At 40.1% G+C, this 26,303-nt stretch overlaps 1 protein-coding gene across 4 annotated transcripts in view; it reads right to left on the bottom strand.

Annotated features, from left to right (window-relative positions):
* The window catches only part of macrod1 (mono-ADP ribosylhydrolase 1), a 188,455-nt gene that overhangs the window by 38,135 nt on the left and 124,017 nt on the right, over nucleotides 1-26,303 (bottom strand). For 3 of the 4 annotated variants that reach the window (XM_015037864.1, XM_015037071.1, XM_015036320.1), the window contains exon 5: nucleotides 19,169-19,285. The exons of the other annotated variant lie outside the window; for it this stretch is intronic. In XM_015037864.1, coding sequence (XP_014893350.1) covers nucleotides 19,169-19,285 — 117 coding nt within the window. The remainder of the gene's footprint in view (nucleotides 1-19,168; nucleotides 19,286-26,303) is intronic. 4 annotated transcript variants of the gene reach the window in all.

Genomic DNA, 26,303 nt, shown 5'->3' with positions numbered 1-26,303 from the left:
AAAACAAAAAAAAAAAAAAAAAAAAAAAAAGAGTGGCACCCCACCCCCCCCCCCCCCCCCCCAAAAAAAAAGCAAAGTATCAGTCTGTTTAACTCATTACTGCAACTACCAAAACGTTTGACAATGAAATTTTTCTTCACATAACGATTCACTGAGCTGTCATAAATAATAAAAAGTTTACATTTTTTCCTCAATAATTACTCTTTGTATTTGTCATAATATAAGCAGAGGAGCATGATGTGACACAAGATGGAAAACGTGAACAGATCTTTAAAATGCTCCAAACAATGGCACGACTTCCATTAATGCATTAATCTGTCTAACTGAAGCAATTACAGCTTTGTTGGGCTTAATTTGATCTCTGAAAGCCAGAGTTTGCAGCTATAATTTGCTTGATTTGTCTGAGTAAGAGGCCCAAAATCTTTTTTATCCTCCATCCACTGAAAGCGGGGCAACACAATATTTGCATGTCTGTGTTTGCTACATAATCGTCTTACAAGATTCAATCAAAACTGCTCAATAATTACGCTTTAGAACAGCAGATGTTAAAAGGCACACTGTTATCTCAGGACTGCTCATTCAAACAAGCTGAAGGGAAAAAATATTCTCACATAATCTCAACATCTTTCAGCTAAATGCAGTAAATAATAACTTCTCTCTGTCTGACAGTTATGAGGTTTTATTCTGCTGAAATATTTTCATGCTAAGCTAATCCGAATTCGCAGCTCGTAACAGACAAAACCACATCATCTCTGCTTTAGCTTCTTTCTACCAGCTCTCAGAATGTGTTACGATTGATTTTAAGATTACTTATTGATCAGTGGGCTCTTTCGTTTAGCTGAAAACTGAAGGGGACAAAGTGTTTACGCTCCAGCCTTCGAGGCTCTGCAGACGTGACAGACGAAATCCCATTTTTAGTCTCATTTGTTTTGCTTTTTTATATATATCACAAATCAGTGCCACCAGTTTAACTCTCATGTTTATTCAGTGATGTTAATGCGGCTGAACTGCGACTTGATTTTGTTTGTGACACAACTGAGCTACTATAGAGGGCCTGTTGAGAGGGCATAAAAAACCCAATCTATATTTACACAATTCAGAAAAAATATACTTGTATGAAGCTGCTAATTTCAGAGCCAACAGAGAGCTGACTATATGATGAATCACTGCAGTGATTCATCCCTCGTTGGGCAATTTATAGCGGACGAGAAAGCAGCGGATGACTCTGGAAATACCAGCAGAAACCAATCAGATCATCCACAGGAGCTGAAGCACAAACCGCAGCTCAAACACTCGCCGACACATGTTTAATTACCGTGGTCAAACTCCCAATCACGCATGAAGGCACAGAGGAAGACCCTCTGATCACAATTAAACAGTTTGTTCTCCGTGAGCTGCGTGGTTTTTGTTGCCCCACGTTGCGTTTCCCCGGCAGCTCGCGGCGGCTGCGTGCTGTCAGGGAATTGTTCAGCCAAGCTGATGCATCACCGGGAGCGCCGTGCAGCGACCGGGTTCGCCGCTCGGCTCGCCGTGCCTTTTGTTGTGCCGGTTCAGTTCAGCGGTGGGTCAGTTGTTGGTCATTCATCTGCATGTCATCTACTAAATGTCACCGTGGCAACGCTCTCAGTTTCAAACAGAAACAGGTTCTCCACGCCACCCAGGGCTTTCGGCTAAAACGTTCCCCGTTTATGAAACTGAACAGGTAGCAACAGAAATATTGGTACCAATTCACAATAGGTCTAATAAATAGTTTATAGATTTTATCAAATCATCTTTAAATACTTTAGAAATAATTAATAACTGTTTATTATGCATTGATTAAGGACAAGAAGGAGACAAAATCTACTGGTTTTTTGCCAAATAATGAGCCAAACATGTTTACCTACATGTTTTATCTAAAGTGGTTATAGTAAGCATTTCGGACTACCTTGTAAGCACAAAATAGTTTTTTGGCATATTTTCTCCTACAGGGTTTTCAATAATATCCTAATTTAATAATTGGGTCAGTATAATAATTAAATATGAAAAGGAAGAACTGAAGACAATAATTACCAAATAAACAAACATAAAAAGGTAAAGTAACAGATAACAGGACTGGTTTCCAAAAAACACAAAACAAAGAAAAAGCAGGAAATTAAAATTCAAAATAATCTAAAACCAATGAAATCAATCAGATTAATATTAATAAGAGCAATGGGAAAAGTAGAATATGTCACGCAATACAAAACAGAAAAAAAATGTAATAACTCACCAAACTTACTGACACAGTAACTAGTGATTTTACTCATTGGCGGAGGGGCAATAAACCCCTGATGAACAAGCTTAGCAGCACTGTGTCGGTCACATCGACTTCATTTAAATTTTAATCACTTGCTGATACGAAGACAAATGCAACAAACAGACCGACTCCATCTGCCATTATGGGAGCAGAGTAGAGCATCTTTAACCAACAGAACAAGCCAAGATGATGATGATGATGATGATGATGACAGAAGTGGTGAAACTTCTCTATCCACTTGTTGTGCTGTAAAGGCCACACTGACCACCGCCGTCGTTTCCTTCTTTGGCTCCGACTTCTGAAGCTAACTCAGAGCTGCCCTCCAGTCGTCTGACAACAATGCATGAGGCCAGTGACCCTCAACTACACTAGCAACAGAAAAAGCCATTTCCTGCATAAATTGAGCCTCAGTCTTCATGAAGACCCAGCAGCACTTCCAAACTCCTCACCTTCAAACTAAAGTGCCTAAAATTAAATCTGAAATCATCATCTTCACTTTTCCGAGTCCGTTCTCGTATCACTCTCTCCTCATCCACCTTTTCTCTCACACATCCTCATCCTCCCCTACTTTCTCCCAACATCTCTTCCTCAGCGTCGCTCATTTCGTCTTCCTCCCTCTATTAAATATTCTCCTCCTCTCCTCTCCTTCGCTCTCCTTCCGTCACCTGAGGTAGACAGTTCTGTCAGGAGTCGGCCTTATTTACCGCCTCTCTTCGCTCCTGTTTACATTATCGATCGGTGGGGTTGCTTTAGTTCCACCATACATCAACATCCCTCCCCGTCTTCCTCCCGCTCCCCCATCCCAGTGCTGCGGCTGCTGGCTCACATTACCCTGAAATGCAGACAGAGTGGGGAGACGAGGGGGAGCTAGTGGAGCATGTTGCGATGTGTGAGGGATTTATGCTTGAAGGGGAGAGAGTGCAAGCGAGCGAGCATGTGAGGAAAAGTGTTAAATGGATGTGTCTGCTCAAAGTGTGCATGACTGACCGTAAATATGTGTGTTTGTTGCGAATTCAATATGCTAAAAACATACAAGGCTTCCTCATGTGAATGCACAGAGCTGTTATCTGACTTTTCCAACAGATAAGGGACTCTGCCTCTGTTGATAGAAAATGAACTCTCTCTGGCAGAAAGCATCTCGACATCCAAACGTCGGAAAAACATCGGTTCGTCTGCTGCAGTAAATTCACCTGAGAGGCTGCGGATTTAACTCCGGTTCGTCCCCAGGAGCTTTCTGCAGGAGCAGCGTCACGGTGAAACGGCGCAGACCTAACGTCCAAATAGACGAAGCAGAATAAATGCCGTTTTCTGAAAGTCAAAACAGGTAAATGTTTGTAAGAGAGACACTTGGAGAGCAGCGCTCCTCTCCAGAATAAAAACACCATTAGGTGGACAGACACGGCCCAATTAAAATAACTGCACCTCATTGGCTCTCTGTTTTTTTGTACAGGCTGCAGTGTTTTATTGCGTTTCTCAAGGTTCGACTCTGTTTGTTGATTAATGAGGAAGGAAAAAAAAACAGAGCTGCTCCTTCATGCTGATTTTGCACCTGGAGTTTTACCTTAAACCCAGCAGCGGCTTTCATCAGAGCAGCTGCACGCTGTGCAGAAATATGTATGCAAAAGCAACATTTTGTCGTCGTACTTAAGGGGGATTTATTTTTTTCTAATTGTCATCGTGTGACGTAAAAATATGCAACTCTGCCTGAGAATGCTAATTAGCAAGAAATGGGAATTAATGAAACTAATTGACACGTTGCGTCAATTCAAAGGCAACCGACAACGAAATTATAAATAAATAAAAGAATGAGAAAAGGGAGAAAGAGAATTAAAAATATAGTAAAATGCAACATTCTAAAATAAAAAAATAAGAAAACAAATTAAACCAGATATACTAATACAGCTGAAAGCAGAAAACAATAAATGTAAAAAAAGTTGGGAAATAAAGAACAAGTAAAAAGGAGAAAAATGTGAACATTGCAGAACCAGGAAACAATACTAAAATTTAAAAAACAAGCCCTACATGAACCCATTTTGCACATTTTAGCAAAATTACACACCTATGAAGAACATTTTGTCATCTTGCTAAAGAGGAAAATTTGCCTAATTGTAATCATGTGACATGTAAAAATATGCAGCAGCTCGTGAATGCTAATTAGAAAGGAATATGAATTAATGAGGCTGACATGGTGTGTCGACTGAAATGTAGTTGACTAAAGTAATCTGCACCGAAAATAAAAAGTGTGAAAGACAAAATGACTAAAGACATTAAAAGAAAAGTTTCACCTAGACAAATAAAATATTATCAATAATGAAATAAAACTAAATAAGAGAAAAAGGAGGCTGATGTGGAAGTTGGAACCACCTGATGTTGTAAACTAATGTTTGGTGGTATATTTTATCTGTTTATATTGAGAAGCTTTTTTTACATTTATTTTTTAGAAACAGTCCTTCTTGTCCCACAATGGGGAAATTTAGGATTTTCGTTCTTTACTGCCTTTTATTTCTCCTTATGGACAAATTATTAAACAACAAATATTTTACTAGATTTTATTTCCGTACATGTCAGGTGTTGACATATCCACTGTTTTGTTTTAACTGTTTGTTTTTTTTTTACTTTACCAAGTCACAATCTCACCTTGTTTTCTGTCTTTACGTGATACTTTAGATCCTCCTCATTCACAAAGCCAGTTGATTTTCTGTCCTTGTGTTATTTTTCTACATGTGAAACGTATTTATATTGAGAAATCATAAGGTGAACCAGTGACTGGTCGACCCAAATTACTCCAATACTTCATGGACAACAGATCCAGTAGATCACAAAAGAACCCAGAACATCATCTGAAGCACTGCAGAGGTCAGAGGTCATGACTAAACAACAACAACAACAACAAACAACAACAGACTGGAGAAAATAAACTTTGGGGAAAATATTAGGTGAACCCAGCAGTCAAAAGCCGAAAGGTTTTAGCAAGATGAATATCCTGTTACATCTGATGTAAAACTGAAAGTATTTCACAAAGTGAGCATCACACTGGCAGTCAGACATGGTGCTGGCGGTGTGATGGTCTGGGCTTGCTTTGCTGCTTCATGACATGAATGCTTTGCTGTAATTGATGAATCCATGAACTGGAAATCCTGCAGGAAAATATCCCACCATCAGTTTGTGCACACTGGGCTCTGAAGGACATCAGCAAGTTTCTGGAAGTTTTTGGAGTGGCCTAGTCAAAGTTGGAATCTAAATCTTAGCAGGGCATTTCACTGGCATGTTAAAAAAAACTACCAATGTGATGTAAAAGACTCAATTTATTTTTTTCAGTAAGTAAATAAAGTGATTATTAGACAAGTGCTACATGTATTTTTATTTGCTTGTTTTGAAATATTTGAGTGACTACAAAGGAAAAGTCAGTAGATGTCTGTCACTGGTGAACCGCTTATTGAGTGCTTCTGTAGGCGGGGCGATTGTTAAGTTTTAAACATCGACAGGCATCACCCAAATCTTAATCTGCTCTTATCAAAAAGAGAAACTTTCAAATGATAATTTACTGAAAGAATTAGCTGTTGTTCTCTGTTAACAAAAAAAAAGACGCTCTTTGAAAAATATTACAGCTTTTAAAAGCACAAAGAAAAACTGGAGGCATGTTTCTATTGCCATTTTAATAAAACAATTGCAGCGTTATCAGCCAAATAACCAGATAGCAAAAAGGGGGTCAGATAACTTGAGCGGGGCGAGACGGGCTGGATGTTGAATACAAATAGTTTACTTAAGCCTGATATTTAATTCATGTAGCATCCGAGGCTATCGCTAATGCGCGCTTTGATGTTAGTTGTTCTCTTATACGTAGAAAGCCTCTCTCTCTTAACACAGAGCTTTGAGGTTTTATCTCGCTCTCCGCCTTAAAGTCCCGAACACTTATCAGATCAATTAGAATAGGAAGACGTTTCTTTCATCAACGTGTGGAAACACGGATCGCTCTGACCCATTTATGACGCGAAGGCTTGTTTGCAACAGACGCGCTTAAAGGAAAGAATAAGTTTCATGTTATATTAAAATCACGTCATTCTGTATGATCTTCTTCATTAAACAGTAATAAACACAAAGGCTGGAGAAGAGGAGTAAAGGGGAAAAACACAGACGGGATGGATGGCGGAATGAATTTTGCATGCTTCCTGCACATTCAGCCGGCTCAGAGGCAGCAGGAGACTGAATGTGTGTCTAGTCTTTGTCATAACTGGGCGTTTCACTGGCAGAGACCTCGGGAAAACTTGACAAAGTGCCATCCGGTCATTCCCACTTCTCATTCTGTTTGCCATTTCAGCTTTTCTCCCTCCTTTTTGTCACCCACCCTCCCTCTCTCTGACTCCGTCCCGCCCTCGGTCCCTCCATCCTCTAGCGGCCTCCCACTATTCTTACCTGGGATGCCACGAGTCGCTGCTCCTGCTTTTCATACTTAGAGACCCGCCATACGTCCATCTCCTCCCCCTCTCCTCCCCTTTCTCTCTCCTCCCGCTTCTCATACCTCCATCTGTCCCTCGCCTTTCTTTATCTGCCTTTTAAAGCAGAAGGCAGGAAAAAGGCTAGCCGGGTCCTTTGTGAGTCCGGCCTCAGTTTGTGCTCAGCCAAGCACACACAGCTCTTAAATCCAGGCCCGGGCTTTAGGACAAAAGGACGACTAAAGTCTTACAGGGGCCCATGTGGCCCTCCTTATCTCTTTGCACCTTTCCGTGAAAGAGACAGAGGGGCAGTTACTCTAAATAAGAGGACGGAAAAGAGAGGAACAAGATGCAGATGCCAGAAAGGAGCGGACGTAATTTTCTTCATCAGAGAGCAGCAGCAAAGACATTCTCTCCTCGCTCTCACTCCCACTCCTCTTCAACTCCTTTTCCCTGAGCCAAGCAACACTGACGGTTTTTTTTCTTTTTTGATTCCCTTTCCTCCTTCAAGGCAAATGAATTAACTGAATGAATTAACACCCAGGCTGCTGCTGCTGTGATCATCATCATAGCGCTCCTCCTCATCAGCAGCAGCAGTTTTGATGAAGCTTTTTAACACTTATGAGGATCGCACTGCTGACGCCGTGGCAGGAAGAAGCAAAGATGTCGACAACCTTGAGAAAAAGAGAGAGAAAAAAAAAACCCTCCTCAGCTAGCGAGTTATCACAGTCTGAGTGCTACAGTCTTTAGCCGAGAGCCTTGTCAAGTCTCTTGGCAGTACTGAAGAAACCTCGGCGCTGATGATGAACAGAGGAGGAGCGGGGAGGAGGTGAGAAAAAAAAACGAAAGCCGGAGTAAGATTCTAGCGGAACCAAATTTAGGAGTGAGGAAGACTGGGTGGGGAGGAAGTGAAAAGGTACAAAGGTTAGGATGAAGATGACTAGAGCGGGGGCAAACAAGGTGCTTAAGCTGTTGATCATGACAGGCAGAACTACCATGTCAGAGACACAAGAGTGACAAGGTGACGGGCGGAAAAAAAAAGAAAAAAAAAGAACGAGACAGAGGTTTCCGAGATGGAGGATGTAGAGGAGTCCAGGAGAGCCGCAGTGAGGATTTTTAATTAGCGTTAATTGGCCACAGAGGGAACAGACACTGGGAGACTGAAGGCAGGGAGGGATGAGAGGCGAGAATAACAGGCAGTTTCTGACAGAGTGATATCTCTCTTGATTTGTGCCTCTCCGTTTCCTGCAGCACTTTTACTATCTGAGCCTCTCCAGCGCCGTCTGCGTTCCCCGCCTCCAACTGTGCGAGTCCCACGCTCCCCAAACAGTATATTTCACTTTCTACCGATTCCCTTGTAATGCACGACACTGCAAAAACACACAGCATGTGACAGATGAAACAAACCAAAGAAATACGAGGGAGAAAAAGAGAGAAAATTTCCGAAAAGCTGAGAAAGTAGAGAAGTAGGATTTAGCACGGTGAAAGAAATCCAAAAAAAAATCATTAACCACGGAGGATGGTTTCTGATTTCTGTCTCATATTTGAATATTATTATCCTTTAATCTCCTGAAGGAAATCATTAAGTATAAGTGTTATTGAGCCCTTTTTAAGTCTGTCTCGGATTTTAAGAAATACTTCATTTATTTTTCTAAATTGGGGTTTAGTGGTATAATTATGAGGGCTCAGGAATCATGAAGTCCACAGCACTTACAAACTTTGAAAAGTTAATCGCACAGAAATATAAACATTACATCATGTAATAGTCAAGTTTCTGAAAAATAAACAGAGTAAAAATGTTCAAGGAATCAAAACCACATTACGGTAAAATGTGCAAACTTTGCACATTAACTTTGTTTTGCTTAGTTCATACAAAACAGCAGCAAAAATATTATTGGTTCAATGCCTTGATGTGTTGTTGAAATCCCAATATCTAATGTTTGAGAAGAATTAGATATGATATGCCTGTATATTTTTTTTTTTACTAAAAGAAAAAACTTCATTGGTTTGGTTTGGTCATTTATATTCATTTGATCAGGGGTGTCAAACTCATTTTTGTTTTGGGCCAAATCCAGATCATGAACGCTTTTAAAGGGCCGGTTGTGCCAGAATGTATTGATAAATCCTGTTTGCAAACTTTTAAAATATCAATGAATTGGGTTGTGCGGCGGTGGAGCAGGGGTTAAGCACAACCCACATATGGAGGACTAATACTTAGTCCTCGACGCAGCTGTCGCAGGTTTGATTCCCGGCCTTGGCGATGTTTGCTGAATGTCCTTCCCCCTTCTCTCATTACCCACTTTCTTGTCAATTAACTATCAAATAAAGGCCACTACAGCCAAAAAAATATCAATGAATTCTTAAAATTACATATTATTGAACATCTTTCCAGTTCCTCCAGGATTTCATGATTCTTTTTGTGATTTTTCTGCAGTAAAAATTAAAGTGTTTGTGGTACTAATCTGGAAATATTTGCGCTTATTTATGATGGTAAACGTGACTTTTCATTACTTGCTGTATAGATCATGGACTATAATCGGACATTAGTTAAGGCTGAGGCAAATTTTGACAATTTTTGAGAAAAATCTGCAATAAACTTCCAATGATGTATTTGTGCAAAAGTGGGGATTTCTTGATTTTCCATGATAAATCTCAAGAAACTGGAGGGACCGACTGATATAATTTAGCAGAAAACAGATAAAGACTGCATTGATTTGATTAATAATATAATATTTAAGCACTCTTAGTGTTTAGTGTAGAATCCAGAGGGCTACATAAAAAGCTGCGGCGGGCCAGATTTGGCCCACGGGCCTCGAGTTTGACACACGTGTGCCAGAGGAAATCTGCTGCAAACTTGAATGTGTGGCACAATGTAGCAGAGGAACAATTTGAGTCTAATTTATTGTAGTAAAAATACAGTGGCTCAACAAATGCAATAGATTTTTACACATTAATTTTCAGATAGCTCTCCGGTCCAGGAATAGTCAAGACGGTCCGATTGTAACACAAATATCACAGACCACTGTTTTTGCTAATGAACTGCAAACAAATATGGTTTTCCACTAAATAAACACAGACTCCTGTTTGTGTGTAAGGCACTTTCAGCATTTAAAAAAAAAATAGGACAAATATTTAAATAAATATTACTTTTTTCTATAATGTCAATATATTCATACACTAAAGTGAGGCACATTTTCTCAAATGTTTATAAATCTGAATATGAATAGAAAATCTTCCTGGGTAGACTAAAAAGTAAGTGATCAAACATTTACTCTCTTGTCAGCAGTTATTTTTTTTTACAGTAAATATTTTGTCACATGCCATAAAAACAGCAACAATGTAAGCAGACAACTACGAATATTTTAGGTTAAAATTACAGGAGAATAAAACATAAAACGGCATAAATAAATAAATGAATATGAAACAAATGCCTCGCAGCTCTGATTTGAGCACAACATATGCAAAGTCTTTACTGGGCTGCAACTTCCTGTGTGATATTCTCATCACTTTCATAAAATCAAAACTTATTCTCACATACTAATCACTAAGAGCGAAGCAGTGACACGGCGTTAGAGGTGAAACATTAAAACCGAGTCACACTTTGAATCAACGTGTTTCCCGTCAGAATCAGACCTGAGAAGCTCAAACTTTCTCAGCTTCAGCAAATCGCTCGGCATAAAGTATTTTCTGTTTTTGAACAAAATGAGCAGCATTGGTGCCTTTTCCTTTTCTGAATCGTCACGATGGGCTTTTGTGTTTCCTTTTTTCTTTTATTTCACTAATATCAGAAACAAACAAGTTCTCTCCACACAACTTCCTCACCGAAGAGTCTTAACAGTGTGAGTTAGAGTTGGAAAAAAGATTCGATTTTTAGCTTCTGGCTGATCACCAATCAGGGTTTGTCAAGTCCAACTCTCGTCACCAGCTGATTTTCTGGTGCATCTCAACAAAAACCAGTTTAAACGGAACAGATCAAAAAAGCAAAGTGTGGCCTTCAATCAGGCTCTACGTGACAGAGGAATTGAAATGCAGTTTCATTTCAGCTCCGACATGTGGTCTGGCATTTCTCTCTGCAACATGAATGCAAACAGAAAACTGCTCAGTTTAGAAGCACCTACTGCTTTTGAGATGAGCTGCCGACAGGAGCAGCGCTGCATGTTCAGCTCCCGCAGCAGGGCAGCGAAGGAAGACCTTACAAAGACACTGTTTGGTTTTTAACTTCCTCTGAGTGATCATTTCACATTTAAATAATGCCCAAATCAAACCACAGCTGTTGTTTTTAACTATGCCAATGGTAATTTCTGTCGGGCTGCTGTGGCGCCCATAAAACCAAGCAGCGCAGAGCAGAAGGCGGGAAAGAGCTCTCGAGTGACGCTTGGTTAATGTTAAAGTCTTAATGGGTCACATTTGTGTCATTTCGTACTCGTTATGTTTTCCGACAACAGAAACAGGAAAATACATAAATGAGACCATATCATTGGGAATTTGGCTGTGCTAAAAGCCGGACCCTATGGGCGGAGAGAGCTGGAGAAGCAGATGGAGGGGACTGAGACGAAACCCACCCGAGAATGAGCGGCACTGGAGCACAAAAGACGATATGAAAATGCAATAAACCCAATCTGAGAGCTTGTTTATAGTTTCACAGAGATCCTCAAGCTCCCATAACTGCTAGCTGTCCTCATCATTAAAGCCTGAATATTCCTCTAAGTTCTGTGGTAATGTAAAGAAAGCCCAAGCAGCCGCAGAGCGCGCACACATGATTACCTTCATTGGGAAGGCATCGGATGAGTGATGAACTCAAAGACAGTATTGACAGCCGCTCCTCTCTCCACTCACAACTCTCAATATCCTTCAGCTAACGACTGTGTCTTCATCAGTTTGGTTGATTCCCAACTCTTGAATCAATCTTCAGCTACAGCAGCATGATTTGGTCTTTTTCTGCAAGAACCGCAAGGCGCCGGTTGCCGAGCGCCAAACAGCAGAAAAGACGGGCTCAGATTAGCTGATGAGGACTTCACACTTTCATAGGCAGACATTTCTATCCGCGGCATTCGCAGCCGAAAGACAGAGGTAAACGAGCCAATGTTGGTTTTAAATTCTTCAATTCTCATGAATGTTAATGCCGCTCAGCACCTGGTGGAAAAGTTTAAACAAGCGCCTGCTAAAAACGGCTGACGACTTTGAAGGTGGCATCAGAGCGAGGAAGTGAAAGTTTCTGTGTCTCTCCCCAAGTGGCTCGGCTGGCGGAGGTTTGGAGAACCTGAGCTGATCTGACGCCGCTGCCTCATTAGTTATGATAACACGGAGAACAGAACCAGGACTGCAGAGATCCAGATCAGAACGGAAGACGGGTTCAGATGGGAGGCAAAGCTGAGAACAATGACAGGGAGTAAACTGATTTTTATCAGTACTATTACAACTCAATCCTCATTTAGTGTCACCAGGTTATCACTGAAGATGGACCACGCCACTAATGCAAGCTCTGCATGTATCGGGTTTTGTGTTAATCTCTGATCTGTCCATCTACTCATATTCTTCTTGTAGTTTTGGTGTCAGTTTGCATGTTTTATTCATAAAAAAAATCTCTTTGCCGTCACTCTTTTGTCTTTCTACTTTGCTCTGACTTTGATTTGAAACGGAAGATCATTAAAGTACAAACCTTTCAAACGTGCACAATGCATCAGGAATATAATCAAACTAACCAACGCATACTAAAAATTGAGCTTCGTCAAAGTTTTGAGATATGAAGTTGGATTTTTCTGTACTTGTTAAACAGTGAAAGTCTGAATGGCAGCTTCAGCTAACATTTCTGCCTCATGCCTGTTCGTGTAGAGAAGTGAAGACATGGTGAGTTTTGCAGCTAATTTTTAAAATAGAAAAGCAAGCAAAAAGACCCGTGGGGATAAGAATAAGAGGTTCTGCACAGAGTGGTGTTTTAACTGGAAAGCAAAAACATTTATGGTTCTGACCTCCTCCGTTCTCTCTTGACCCGCCCTCCTACATTTTTCCTCAGCAGTGCTGCATCTCAGGACGTTTAGCAGGGGAACACGGCCAGTTGGGAGCTAGTTGGCAGGGTTAGAGGCTTATCGGTACACAGGTGAGCTCTGGTGCACTCGGTTAACAACAAGTTGGCCGATGTTCCCTTGTTTGACAACTGCCAAACACAGAGCGGTTCTCCTGTGTGCGTGAGCGATCTGTGGCAGCCATCAGGCAGAAAGGTGAGCAACAAGCCGAACAACAACTTAACCTCCCTTACAGGTGCTTCTCAATGAAACAGAACAACAAAGAGTAATTTCATTTGTTTTTTGTAATGATCCTCGTATAGAGGATCGTTACAAAAAGAGTGATAGATTTTAAGCTGATTATATTTCTGTAAAATTTTGATTATTATGGCTTAAAGCCAATAAAACCCAACATTTTGTTTTTTCATAAAGTTAAACTGACTGATTGCCTAGTACAGTAAATGTACTTTAATACTGCAAGTTGAAGACTCGATGCAATCTGCTGTTGCAGAAAAACGTTTCCTTAGATCTAAACTTATTAAACTAATTTGAATAATAAGCTTGTTTGATAACTCGGATCAATTGGAACGCATGTATGACTGAATTGAAATGATTTTTTTGTTGATTGCATGTGTTGTAAATTGGTGCTATATAAATAAACTGCATTTTCATTTAAGTTACAAATGTCAAACTAATCTTATATAAGCTCTGAAATATATCCCTCTGTGTGATTTAGCAGTTTTCCCTTTTGAATTACTGATTATACATTTCAAGAAGCAGCTGTTTATGTTGTTTAAAACACAAATGGGTGCAGCTGATATGTTTGAGCTGTCATTTGTAAACATCCCGACCCGCATGCGAACTTTGGGTGTTGCTAGGTTACGATAAAGTGATGCTGCTGGCTAAGTGGCGGCAGGATCTTCATGGACGGTCTGTGTGGAGGGCTGACAGCTCGTCCCCTGGATATCTGGCAACTGGTGAGTCACATGCTCTTGAAATCCAACATCTGGTGGCAAGCCCGTACAAATCAAGATCAAAGTGTCGGTCCATGAGATTGGACCCGTCTCTCAGCCAGTCCACCCCTCTCCTGTCGAGTTTCATTTCATTTCTCGCCCTTTTCCAGGGCTCTGCCTCGCTCACGCTTTGGTTTTCTTGCTAGCTTTGTTATCCCTCCTTCTCTTGCTGCTGTCTTGCCTTTCTCTCCCTCCACCTGCAGAGAGGTAATCAAGCCCTGTTGTGAGTGTTTAAGCACTGAAGCAGACGGATGTTGAATTATTCTCGGGACTTAATATTTTGTCTGCTAGGAGGGAGAGCCAGCCTTCACGCCACATGCTGGGTAATGGTCGTGCACACATGAGCGCGCTGCAGAGAGGCTCGTGCAGACACCCACACGCAGTCAGTCGGTGAGTCAGAAAGCTGTCACTCATCCAGATCTCATGCTGACAGAGTTACAGGTACCAGAGTGATAGGACCTGACAGGCTGCTCTCTCCGTCTCCACTGATACGCCGCCATCCTTACTGTACGCGCAACATGCACACGCTGAAGCAGCAGACTGGAGCCAGACAAAGGCGCAGAGTGATCAGCAGCAGCAGCAGCAGAAGCAGCATCATTTCACAGACACACAAACTACAGCTAAGTCTCTCAAAGTTACACAAGCTAACCAACAAAGAGGAACAGGAAGTGTAAGAACCCATCTCCCCATAATTCCCCCCTGTATTCAGCTTCCCTCTCATCCCTGCTCTCCCCCACGATGCTGCTGCTGCTTCGTTTCTCCTCTGCACCGCTCCCCCCTTATCTCTCACTTCTACTCATGTTCTCCTTTCTGCCTTAAGCTCGCCTTTATCAGCGATTCTCTCGCTCTTTTTTGTCTCCTCTACTGTGAATATAAACTCTCCATGGGACCAGACGCTGATATTACACAGCTTCCTTGTTGCTTTCATCTCCGCTGCACTCATACCTACACACACACACACACACACACACACGCACACGCACACACACACACACACACACCTGGGTGGCCATAACACTGAACAAACTTGGCTTCCGCATTATTGCAATACCTATTAGCGCCATCATTCTTTACAATCCCTCAGTTGAGTTTTTTTTCCTCGTCTGCTGCATCTAATGCTGACTCAAGTGATGTCATTATTCGGGGTGATTTTATCAGATTTTGTGCAGCTCTCTGAAGCCACAAATGGTTTTATTGAATTTTCTCTACATACTAAGCAGCACTGCCCTGAAGCTGTGAAACAAACTTTGAAGTCTGAGATGAGAATCAGCGCACTTCTGCTTTCAGTGTCTAATTAGGAAAAATAATCCTGCTATTCAGAGTCTAAATGGCTGATATCCTTATCACTATTTATTGTTTGGGTTTTTTTGTCATTTTTTTTTTAAATTTTTTTTATGAGGAGTAAAAGGCTTGATGCCGTTGCTGCATGTTAAAACTACCACTCACTGTGAAGCAGGGGTAAAATATTACAATAAAGCCGAATCACATTTCTAGAGTGATCCAACACTGGCCCTCCCCCTCTTCCTATCCTACAATTCAATTTGAACTGCAAATGAGAAATGGGGCGCTCTTCTTTAAGCTGATACGGGATCAGTTCTCGCTGATTTCTACTACAAAAGTCTAAATTAGGCATACGAAAATTTGACTGAACCTTATTGCTGCTCCTGATGGAGATCACTCTGTCCTCTGGTTCAACTCTGAGTCAGAGCTAAACAAGTTAACAAGAACTACTTCAAAAGATGAACTATATTCCTCTGAATTAAAAAACAAAGTTTATTTTATTGACATTTTAACACAAATTGGCAAGCTAGAAGTTATTTTTACCTTCCTGATATTTAATGGGAAATCTTTCCACAGCATTAAAGAAATTAAAGAGTTTAATTAAACAATTATAAGAACTCTAATTGTTTAGTAGATCTTATAATATAAGGAAACAAAACATAAAGCTGCATCAAAAGTTATATTTACATTATTTTTACATCCTGTTTTGTAATCCAGATTGGGATCAGCAACAGCTTTCCACATGCATGACTTGATTTCAATGTGGAAACAGAATGGAGTGCTTCTCCTCTCTGCTCAAAAAAGTTGGTTTTGTATAAAATCCCTCCTTTAAAGAAATATTTGATTTGTTGGATGAACTCATGTCTGGCTCCAGATGACTGTTTTTCTCTGTTTTTGTTTTCGACTTATCCCAGGGCTTCGTTCTCTCGGTGAAGCCCTGGGTTCTCTCTGGGTACTCCAACTTCCTCCAGTCCTAAAATGATCCGGTAGATTAACTGGATCATGTCAAAAGTTCCCCTTTGATCCTTCAAGATATAAACAATTAATGGATGGATCTACCTAAAGCAAACACAAGCAACTTAAGTCTAGATTATAAGACTTAACAAAACAAGTTTTGTAGTCGCATAATAGCAGAGCAATCAGTAATTTTCTGAGGAATGAAAATAGTAAGATAATGATTTAATTGGCTAAATTATTAATACATTTCTTATTGCAGTGGATCATTTCTCCTTTCCTATTGAGCCAAAACCTCTGAGAGGCGCAATTTAACTGAACGTGATCTACGGACATGGCTATTCTCTTAGGCTACTTCTGTTTTATGTCCTCAGCATCAAATATTTACAGCAACTCAGAGAGAGAGTCTGTAAAACACAGCAGTTTTTAAGCGTCTCTTTATTGGTCTGATTGTACTGAATTTAGTTGTTCCATTTGATCAGCAGTTCAGCCATTTTACTAAGATAGTTGTACCAAGATGCCTCCATTCTGATGAAATATAGATAAACCAGCTGCTGGGTGCATGTTAGCAGCAAGCATTGTAGGGTTCACTTAAATCACAATGGGGATTACAATGGTTTTATTGAAAATATAAGTTTCATTAGGACATGACTCCCTTTTCTTTTAACATTTAGTTCACTAACCTTACCAAACATGGAGAACCAACACCTTTTTGCTCTTTCCTTTGGTTTATTGTTTTGTTTGTATTTCCTTCCAGTTCATGTAAAGCACTTTGAACTGCCTTGCTGCTGAAAGTCTGCTGCATAAATAAAGTTGCCTTACCTTAAAGATGTTTTATTGATGATATTTAAACATTTTATATCATGTAGTTTTAAGATTTGCAAACAAACAAGATGTCAAGTTGGTCCAGTGACTGGATTGTGGATTATGTAATTGTTTAAAGATATAATTCAATTGATTTAAACATTGATAATTTGATTATCTGTCTTTAATTTAATCTAAATGAAATGTAATTTAAAGGAGCCTTTAAGCAAGTCTGATTGGCAAAATAGGAGCTTATAATATTAATTCTTGAATATTCAGTGACCAAATATTTAAGGGTGAGCAACACAAGACCCAACGGGGACGCCAGCATTTTCAATCAGCAGCTAAAAGAAGAGATAAATATTACATTTGACAGTTTTTTAAGTCTAAAACTTTTCCTATTTGCAGTCCCATAAGGAAAATTGAAAGAGATGTTTCCTCTTTCACTAAAACACCCAGTAAAATATTTACTATCATGTAGATGCTTCACTTGTATCATTTTCTACACACTTTGGAGAGTTGCCATTCATATCTATTTTGAGAGCCATTTACTGAGATACAAATGGACAGAGAGTGTTACTGTGGTAAATGTACCACAGCCTGCTGGTGCTGAAAATGATCCACTTCAACTGTAAAGAAAAACACTTTGAAATGTATCTAGGAGAAGACGAGACGTTCGAAGCATGAAGCGACGCCAACATTTTAAACTGTTTTACTTTTAAACACAAATATTTTCTATCTTACCAGCTTTACCCTTTAAAGTGACTTTAAACAGCAGGTTAAAGCAATCAGCTGTATGGAGCCCGTCCCACACCTGCTGCTGTGCACTGCTGGTCAGCTCACTGAAAGAAGGCTGCTACACTTCGTCCCCACTTACAGCAAAAACAGTTTAATCTGTTTGGAAACATTTCAGATGATAAAGAATAAATAAATAATAAGAAAACGGTAGAGATGGTGTGAAAACTGAAGAAGCAACACCAGTTTTGTGCCAGTTCCTCGCAATCAGGAACCAGTTCCAGGTTCTGTTCACATCATTAAAACTGAATTATTCATGTCCACAGTTCAGGACCTGTTCTCGTTACTCCTTCTTATGAAACAGTTTTTAACAACATTCTGTGAAACAGTTATCCTACTCTAAAAGGAAACTGCCAGCTCACTTACATCGGTTTGATTCTCACCTGCTGTCTGCACTCAAATGGCTCAAAGCTCATTTTTAGCTAATTAAGTGAAATTTTGACAGAAATGTTGCCCTTAATGTTGCTTTTTTAATTGTAGCTCTCTTAAAGGTTTGGTTTCCTTCTTTAATGTTTCTGTTTAAACTTGCTAACTAAAACAAAAAGAAGGTAATATCAGTGCTGCTGGTTTTGATACTTAACTGATCACAGAGAAACCTGCAGCTTCATTCTCTGTTTGACTTTTTTTTTATGACTAAAATATTATTGTATACCAAAATAAATTGTGTTTCCAAACAAACATGGATCAGATGCATATAAAATAATATATTTTACATTGTAAACAAGGATCTGGTCCATGTAGATGAATTCAGCAGCAGTTCTGTATAATTTCTGTCTTTCTAATAATTTGGCTTAATATTTTCCTGTCAGACTCGCATGAAGTGACAACAGAAACCTGGTGCAGTTTAGAGGTTTGAGCTCAGCTTCCAGTTTATATTGTTATATTTGAAGAAAAAAGTCTGGGTTGATTGTTCTCAGGATAATAAGACTAAAGTTTGTCCTAATTGGGTCTCAATTCACACCTTTAGTCCAGAGAAAGATTAGTTAAGATTGTCCAGTTCATTAAAGTGTTGAACAAAGTTATAGTTTTACTACAGTTATACAGCTACAATCATCAATAAGTTTCTGCCGGAGCAGATAGCCCAGCTAGCTGCACAGATAACATTAGATTGCTACAATTACACGATAAAGAGCAAAACAACAAAATGTTAATATCAGGATCTTAAAAGCTGTTTTTAAATTATAATGTTAAAAATTATAAATAATTACAATAAATAAACATTATTATAGCTGTGAAAGCTAAAACATGGAATAATAATTCTTGTAAAAAATGAATAAATAAAATAAATTTGACCATATTGGTTTACATTTTGTGGAAACTATAATGACACTGTGATATTTTAACTCAGATTAATCATACAATATGAATCTCAAGCCTAATTTCGGCATTGAATAAAACCCAAACTGTGCTTTCTGAAAACATTCTCTGCTCTTCTTGCGTCTTTACAGGAAATTGAACAGTGCAGCTTCCTCTCTGCTGCAGCCACCTTGCATCATTGTCACCCTTTCCCACACATTCACACCTGGATGCGGTCCAGCAGCACCACACCGAGCCGCCTCACCCAAGCTGCTGAGAGCTACGCAAACACGCATGACACTTTACACTCACACTTTGCCGGGAGGCCGTAGCCGCAGGTGATCTTGGCCTCCCCCGTCTCGCAGCCGTGGAGCGAAGCGCACTCGTTCTTGAGCAGCGGACCCGCAGCCCGGTGGATGGCTCCGTCCACTGCAAACACAGACAATGGGAGACTCAGGCAGCTGGTCTGCTTCTGTGAATCCGCTGAAATCTGACTGCTTACAGGAGCTCAACCTTTGTTTCAAGTCCAGCGGGCATGTTCACCGGAGCCCCTGCTTAGTGGGAATTGGACCTGGATGATGTGTGCATTTGTTGGGATGGCTGTGAGTCTGTGTCATCTAAAGACTCCTGCTCAAGTCGAACCACATCGCTCTTTGTACGCGAGGGTCTTGAATGGATTTCAGGGCTCCTGCCTTCGGTAATTACTTGATTTAATGTGTTATTAAAGACTCAGCTGATCTGAGTTTTTGGTCAATTAGCCATTATTAATTAAATTATCATAAATCTACATAACACTTAGAAATGAGCGTCTATTTCTGATCCCCGCCACATCTAAAGGCCGTGACTGTGTTCATTTCCAGAAGGGCAATGAAGCAGCAAAAGCAATTTTGCAGCAGAGCCAATTACGCTTCAAGTTGGAAGTTGAATTCCTTGTATCCTCTAAAGTCAATACTCTCACAGGCTTGGACTAAGCAGTTTTATCATCTAAGTTCCCACATATAGATCCAATATTTACCCATCCATTTAACAATTTTTTTAGTTATTTAGTGATTAAAACTCGCTAAGTTTTACCAACTCTTTTAATTAACGCAAATCGTCCTGTGATATGATTGGCTTGTGCTCAGACTGTGTATAAGTAGCAATCACAATTGAACACAGTGCTGAAAATATTGCAGAATCCAATTTGATTCATAATGTTTTTCTAACTCAGCATAATGAGAAACCTCTGCAGTATTTTTGTGTGTTTTGTGTCCTCAGCAGAGCAGAGATGAAAGGAAATTGAGGGATGAAAGAGCCTGGAAATGATGTCCTTGGAAAATTGTGTTTCAGGCCGTTTGTTTAGTTAAAAAAAAAAGAGGGTAGGGGGGGAGACCACTCCTGCAGCAAGAGCACTAGCAATTTATTAAAAATGTTCTAAATTACTTGTTTTCATAACATTTGCTTTATCAAAATTGGAAACAACTGATTGAAGGATGTCCTTTTTTAGCAGTTTCACATGACTGAAGCAGCAGTAAGAAAGGTAATATTGATATTTTGGATAAAGGGAAGACTGAAAACCAAATATGAAAACAGACGACAGCTTCACTGGTTGACACAAAAATCTTGTTCTAAACACAGAAACATCACAACAAACCACCTTCCGAAAGACAATTCCAGAATACATTCACAAACTTCTGAACAATTTTTTATTATTCTTATATTTTTTTTAGGATTTTGAAGCACTGCTTGCTGTTATCTCTGCCAGGCAGCCAGAGAAATTGATGTGCTGGGAATCAAACCTACTGTAGTTAGGTAGCTCTGTGGAGGACTGGTGGCTTCTCTGTATTTTAAACCATTCCTATCCCAGTGTTTGAAACAACTTTAAAGTGGTAACAACCCAATTTATTGCACTTCAAATTCTGACCTATTTGCTTGAGAAAATATCTTATTGTCATCTGCAGTTCAAGTCGACTGTTTTAGTTTTCCGTTAGATTTTCAATTCAATGTTTTGTAGAAAGTAAAATAAAACCCAGTGTTGGAAATTAAAGCCTGGAAAGGAGTGTTTCCTGTCCACTGTCACCACGTGCATTATTAGTACGAAGGATTGCTACGTTCACACAGCAGGTCTAAACGCTCAATTCAGATTTTTCTCGTGTGGTTGTTTATATTCAATAAATCAGTTAACGACTCCAAAGCAACCTGCAAGGGCATAAAAAAAAATCCCCGCAGATGTCGCACAGCAGCAAATTGTTTACAGAAGTTACAATGGACGTTGGCATCTATGGATCAATATTAATGTTATTGAGAGCCAACAGCACTGCCACAAAATCTAAACAAGATGAAAGAAGTTATAACTAATAGTGATGACCTTCTATGGAGTATTAGCTTGTGTAGAAAAGTGGTGGGATTGTGATATAACACACTTCGCTGACACGCACTTCTTTCACAGTTAAAAATTTTCAGCCATTGTTTATGTCTGTATTGGCTGCATCTGGATTCTTCTGAGGCAGAATGTCTCGTATCGATCATGTAAGACTTGGAAAAAAAATGTGACATGACCGTTCAGACTGCTTTAAAACAATCGTACGCATATTCAGATTTTTTCAGACATCCATGAAAAAGTCAGATATGGACAAAAAACAAAAATCTATAATCAGATTTGGGTTGCATTTGCCTGCTGTGTGAACGTAGCCACAGTCGATGTCTGGGTTTCTGTAGAGCTGTCCAAAGTCGGCCCTGGAGGACAGGTATCCTGCATGTTTTTGTTCATTCCTCACTTCAACACACATGGATCAAATGAAGGTTTCACTGGCAGATCTCTGGAAAACGCTTCACACTGCATTCAGTCATCCACACGCTGATGGTGGTAAGCTACAGCATAGCATTACTTGTAGCTCTCTGACCAGAAGGCAAGGTGGGTAAAATGTCCTGCCCAAGGACAACAACAGAGATCGAGCTCGAACCGACAACCCATCCACTACAGAATGAACTTTAACCTCCTGAGCCACCGTAGCAGGTGGCAGGAGAACGACAAGTCAAACATGTTGCAGCTTTTATCTCTCTCAACTCATCAGCAGCCATCAGTGTTACTGTGAAGTGTCCGTTCAGCCTTAATCACTGACCAGTGAGGTTACAACATGTCACCTCTGCTGTGTTGTTAAATTGCAACACAGAGGTTAGTTCTGTAAACTGTTTGCATTGGATTGACTTTAAATTGCATCAAAAAGTTAACCAGCCATCCAGTGTTTTTTAATCATCCGCAGCATCTGCTCTGTGCCAAGATGTTAAAGACTCTGCTTTTGTGCTGAAAAAGATCTAAAGTCAGAGTGTGGTGTAAACAATTCGTAATTAGCCAAGAATAAAACACATCTGTCAGTAGCTGTGCTGTCACTGCATTGGGAAACTTGTCAGCTCTTGGTGAAAATAGTCCTGTAACACCCATCCATATGTCACAGCTCAGCATGTCGGCCCGCGGTGCTCGTCTCCGTCTGACTGTATACAGACCAGCTGTTACAGCGGTGTGCGAGTAGCTCCAGGCAGGGGTCTGATGTTATCTCAACGTTATTGTGTTAAGTTGGCATCTTGCATGCAGTGCCGAGCCGTGGTGTGCCTTGTCATGCTGTGCCGTGTCAAACTAAGGCTGCACAGTGAGCGAAGCACAGGAGCGGGGGCGTGACAGACGAGCTCTGAACACTGGCTACCCTCCTCAGGGTCCACCAAAACAAGCTCCGATGTGTGTGTGTGTGTGAAACACTACATGTCGATGAGAGTGTGTAACTTCTCAGGCTGAGTTTTCTGTGGGTTTCTGTGTGTATTTGGACACGGCAACTTTGACGCAGCCCGACTGTGAAACAGAACAAGTGTGATAAGAGGGAGAGAGGGAGAGATGAGGGCAAGCAGCAGATGTAAGAATATTCAGCTGGGAGGGAGAGGAAAATACACGAAAAGCAGAGACAAAAGTAAAATAAAAGGGAATTAAGCACACTTTTGTTTTTTTTCCGGTTAAAGTAACACACACCCACACGCACGCGCGCGCACAGACAGACACACACACACACACACACACAGTAGATGAACGTATTACTGAGCGATGGTTTATCAGAGTATACCAGCTCCAACTGGACATTATTCACTGGAATAATCTCATTAAAAAGCAAACAAAAAAAGGCATGTTAAAGCTGCAGTATTTAACTTTTATTTTTTTTTTTTTACATATTTGTTAAAGCTATCATTATTTTGTGACAGTATATAAGATGAGACATAATCTGTAAAATTAATCAAGCCCCTGCTGTCAGCAACATAAATACACATCTTGGTCAGAAACAACCAATCAGAGGCAGGAGGAGGGACTTAGCTCCGCCAATCATACTTGTGTACGTGCTGCTCAAATCCTCCTGCTATGCTACAGCTAGTTCAACACAACAGAGCCTGGCAGGAATGCTTTGGATTTAGAAAATCCACCGATGACGGAAGGTATAAATAGTTTTCCTGCAACAGTATTGTTGCATATCCATCATTGAGCAGCGCATACACAAGGTTTACTGATAGCACAAAGATCTTGCTCCTGGCTCTGTTTAGTTGTTTCTGACCAGGAATAGTAGTTCTGGGAGGAGGAGGAGATTGATCCGTTCACAGATTATCAGTCTCATATTCTACTGTCAGGACATGGTGACAGTTTTAACTAATTTCCGTAAAAGTTATATACTGCAGCTTCTATGCAGATAAAGATTTTGATTTTAATTACATCTTTTAGTTATGTGAGCATGAAGCAGTGATACTAAACTGGTCCCCAGGCAGATGCCAGTGCACAAGCTCATCCAATTCAGCCCACAAAATATTAAGTTTTTCCTAGAATACACACAATCTGATGAATGAGTCAGTTGTATCACCGCTCAGAGCAGAATTATGACTGCAGTGAATGAATTATGCTCTCGCACAGATAAAATTCATGAGCAAGTTCTGGCCTCAACATGAACAAAGTTGGCCTTTATATGCCGACGCTTCAGATGCCCGACACAATTCTTGTTTTACAAAAAAATCCAACAATTACTCAACAAGTAGGAGCTGAAGAGGAGCTGAAACCTGATTTTTTTCATAGATTTTTAAAATCAAGAACCTTTTTATGTAATGAAGCTTAAACAAGACACAAGGTAAAGATGAACCAACCTAACATAATTCCTCTCACGTTAACGTGAGACACTAGAGGGGAAAAGAGACAAATAAGTAGGGCAGAATTAAACCCTCATTTATTTAAAAATAATATATAATCTAATAGTTTCACTCGCCTGCTTGGTAAAACAGTAGACAAAATAACATTTAGTGTACTTTATAGATACATCTACCTTTGATTGTGCATTTATTTTTTTTACAATTCCTTATTTTTAGTGTCTTTCTTCTCCATTTGTCAGTTTAGTTATTATTCAATTTTTACAGCCAAGAAACAAACAAAAAACATATTATTCTATACCAAAATTAACTGTGTTTCCAAACAAACATGTGTCTGATGCATTTAAAACAATAACTTTTACATTGTAAACAAGGATCTGGTCCATGCAGAGATGCTACAGAGACATCTAACATAAATCAAAGAATGTAAATTCAATTTCTTCTGAGGCCGGTTTAACCAAATGTTTTCTAAAAACGGCATGTGCTCGACTAAACCAGCCCTCAGCAGAGTTCTCTTGAAAAGACAGAAAATATGACACAGAGTTTCATTAAAACACTGAGAAAATGTGGTTGAAAAGCTGTTTGGTTCAAATGACTGGGCTTGCCAGCCCTGATTTTAGTGCATTTTTTATTTGTCTGAGCTTTCTGGATTGGCCAAAATAAAATACGTCCATCCTGTGTTTGAGGAAGATTAACCTAAAGCTCTAAAGCAAACAAAAATCTTTATTGTGTCCTGGCTTCTGTCAAAACAAATGCAGCTTTACTTCAGGCGCTGCTGCTATCAAACATAAACTTTGATGCCATTTTTATTTTATTGTTCCCTCTTAAGTTGTGTATGGAGGACGTATTCTACCAGAATTCAAGAGCAGCCATTTTTATTTAAAATCAAGACTGAAATCAACTGAGGGAATCTAAAACAGGAGAACCCCAAAAGAAGGCAGCGACGACATGCTGTGATCCTATTGGCCGGGACGGTTACCAGGCAGGGTTTCCACTTTGCTCCAAGACGCCGAGCAGACCTGAGGTAATGATTTAACCTTTGCAGGGAGGTTTGAGTGCAAGAAATAAGGAAATAGAAGGAGACATTTTGTGCAGAAAGGATTAAATCTGAGTGCAGAAAAATAGCTTTGAGGAAGAGCTGAGAATATTTGAGTGTGAAGACAATTTTAAGCGTAAACCGCGTTTGAGACTGAATATAAAAGGTTCTGCACTTAAATTGAAAATGTATCCAGAATGTTCAAAGGAAAATTCCCCCTGTGTATCTCCAGTGTTTTTAATCATTTTTCGTGGAAAATAAGAGCAGAGGAAACATGACAACACCGTCAGGGTGAAACAGATTCAATAAAACAGACAGGCTCATCAAAGGATGTTCGCCACACTGTCTGCTGTGAAAAATGTTGGCCCTTGAGCAAATAGTGCTGATAACCCCTGTCATAAACTACTCATGCCTGCATGTTCACATAACCTGATTAATGCATTGTTTGTGCAGCTTGATGAATTGATCCGCTTAAATCAGGGCCACAGAGCTGACCTGAAATCAGATGTGCCACTCCCATGCTGAGGCGGCACAAGCTGAAATAACGCCAGATTCCCACCGAGCCATGCAGGATCTACAACGCCTCTCATCTAACAAACTTTTCCACCAATCCACAAGTCAAAATTATAGCAGGATCCATCTTCCATGGCTCCAAGCAATCTATTTTTGGCAAAACACCAGGCAGAGTTTATTGGTGGTGACAGTCGACAAAGAAGGCTTGTGTTCACTGAAGGCTTCGGCTTGAAGCAGACTGCTGGAAATGTCAGAAGACAAAGGGTTTGTTTCTCCACTCTCTCTGGAGCGGCCCTACACTACATCACTACTGAGAAACGTATTCATAAGAGAGAGAACATCACTGACACCATCTGTGAAGATTCTCTGAACTAGACGCATCGAGTGACCCTTTTTATCTATTTTGTAATGTTACAGCCCAGATCTTCAGGGCGATTTATTGTAATTTTATGTGATAGACTAATGAATGAAAAGCGTCTGCAAACATCAAGTATTGTCAGCTAGATTTATGTCTGTACTTTGACTGGGCCTATTTAGGGCAAGAGTAAAAGCTCAGCTATAACCCATTCCATTGTAACTCTGGCTGTATGTCGAATCTTGTTTTCCTGGTGAAAGCTGCTTATGTCTATCCAACTCAGATCAACTCTAACCAGCTTCCCTTCCCGCTGAAGAAAAACCGGGTACACTGACGACATACCCAGCTACCCGCTATAGTCAGTGGTAGTTTTCTGCCACACAGCAGTTTATGTATGG

Source organism: Poecilia latipinna, unplaced genomic scaffold, assembly GCF_001443285.1.
Source record: "Poecilia latipinna isolate Pla-1442-1.1 unplaced genomic scaffold, P_latipinna-1.0 Scaffold0, whole genome shotgun sequence".
NCBI classification, from domain to species: domain Eukaryota; kingdom Metazoa; phylum Chordata; class Actinopteri; order Cyprinodontiformes; family Poeciliidae; genus Poecilia; species Poecilia latipinna.
The sequence above is the reverse complement of the archived record's forward strand: the minus strand, read 5'-3'. Positions and strand labels throughout refer to the sequence as shown.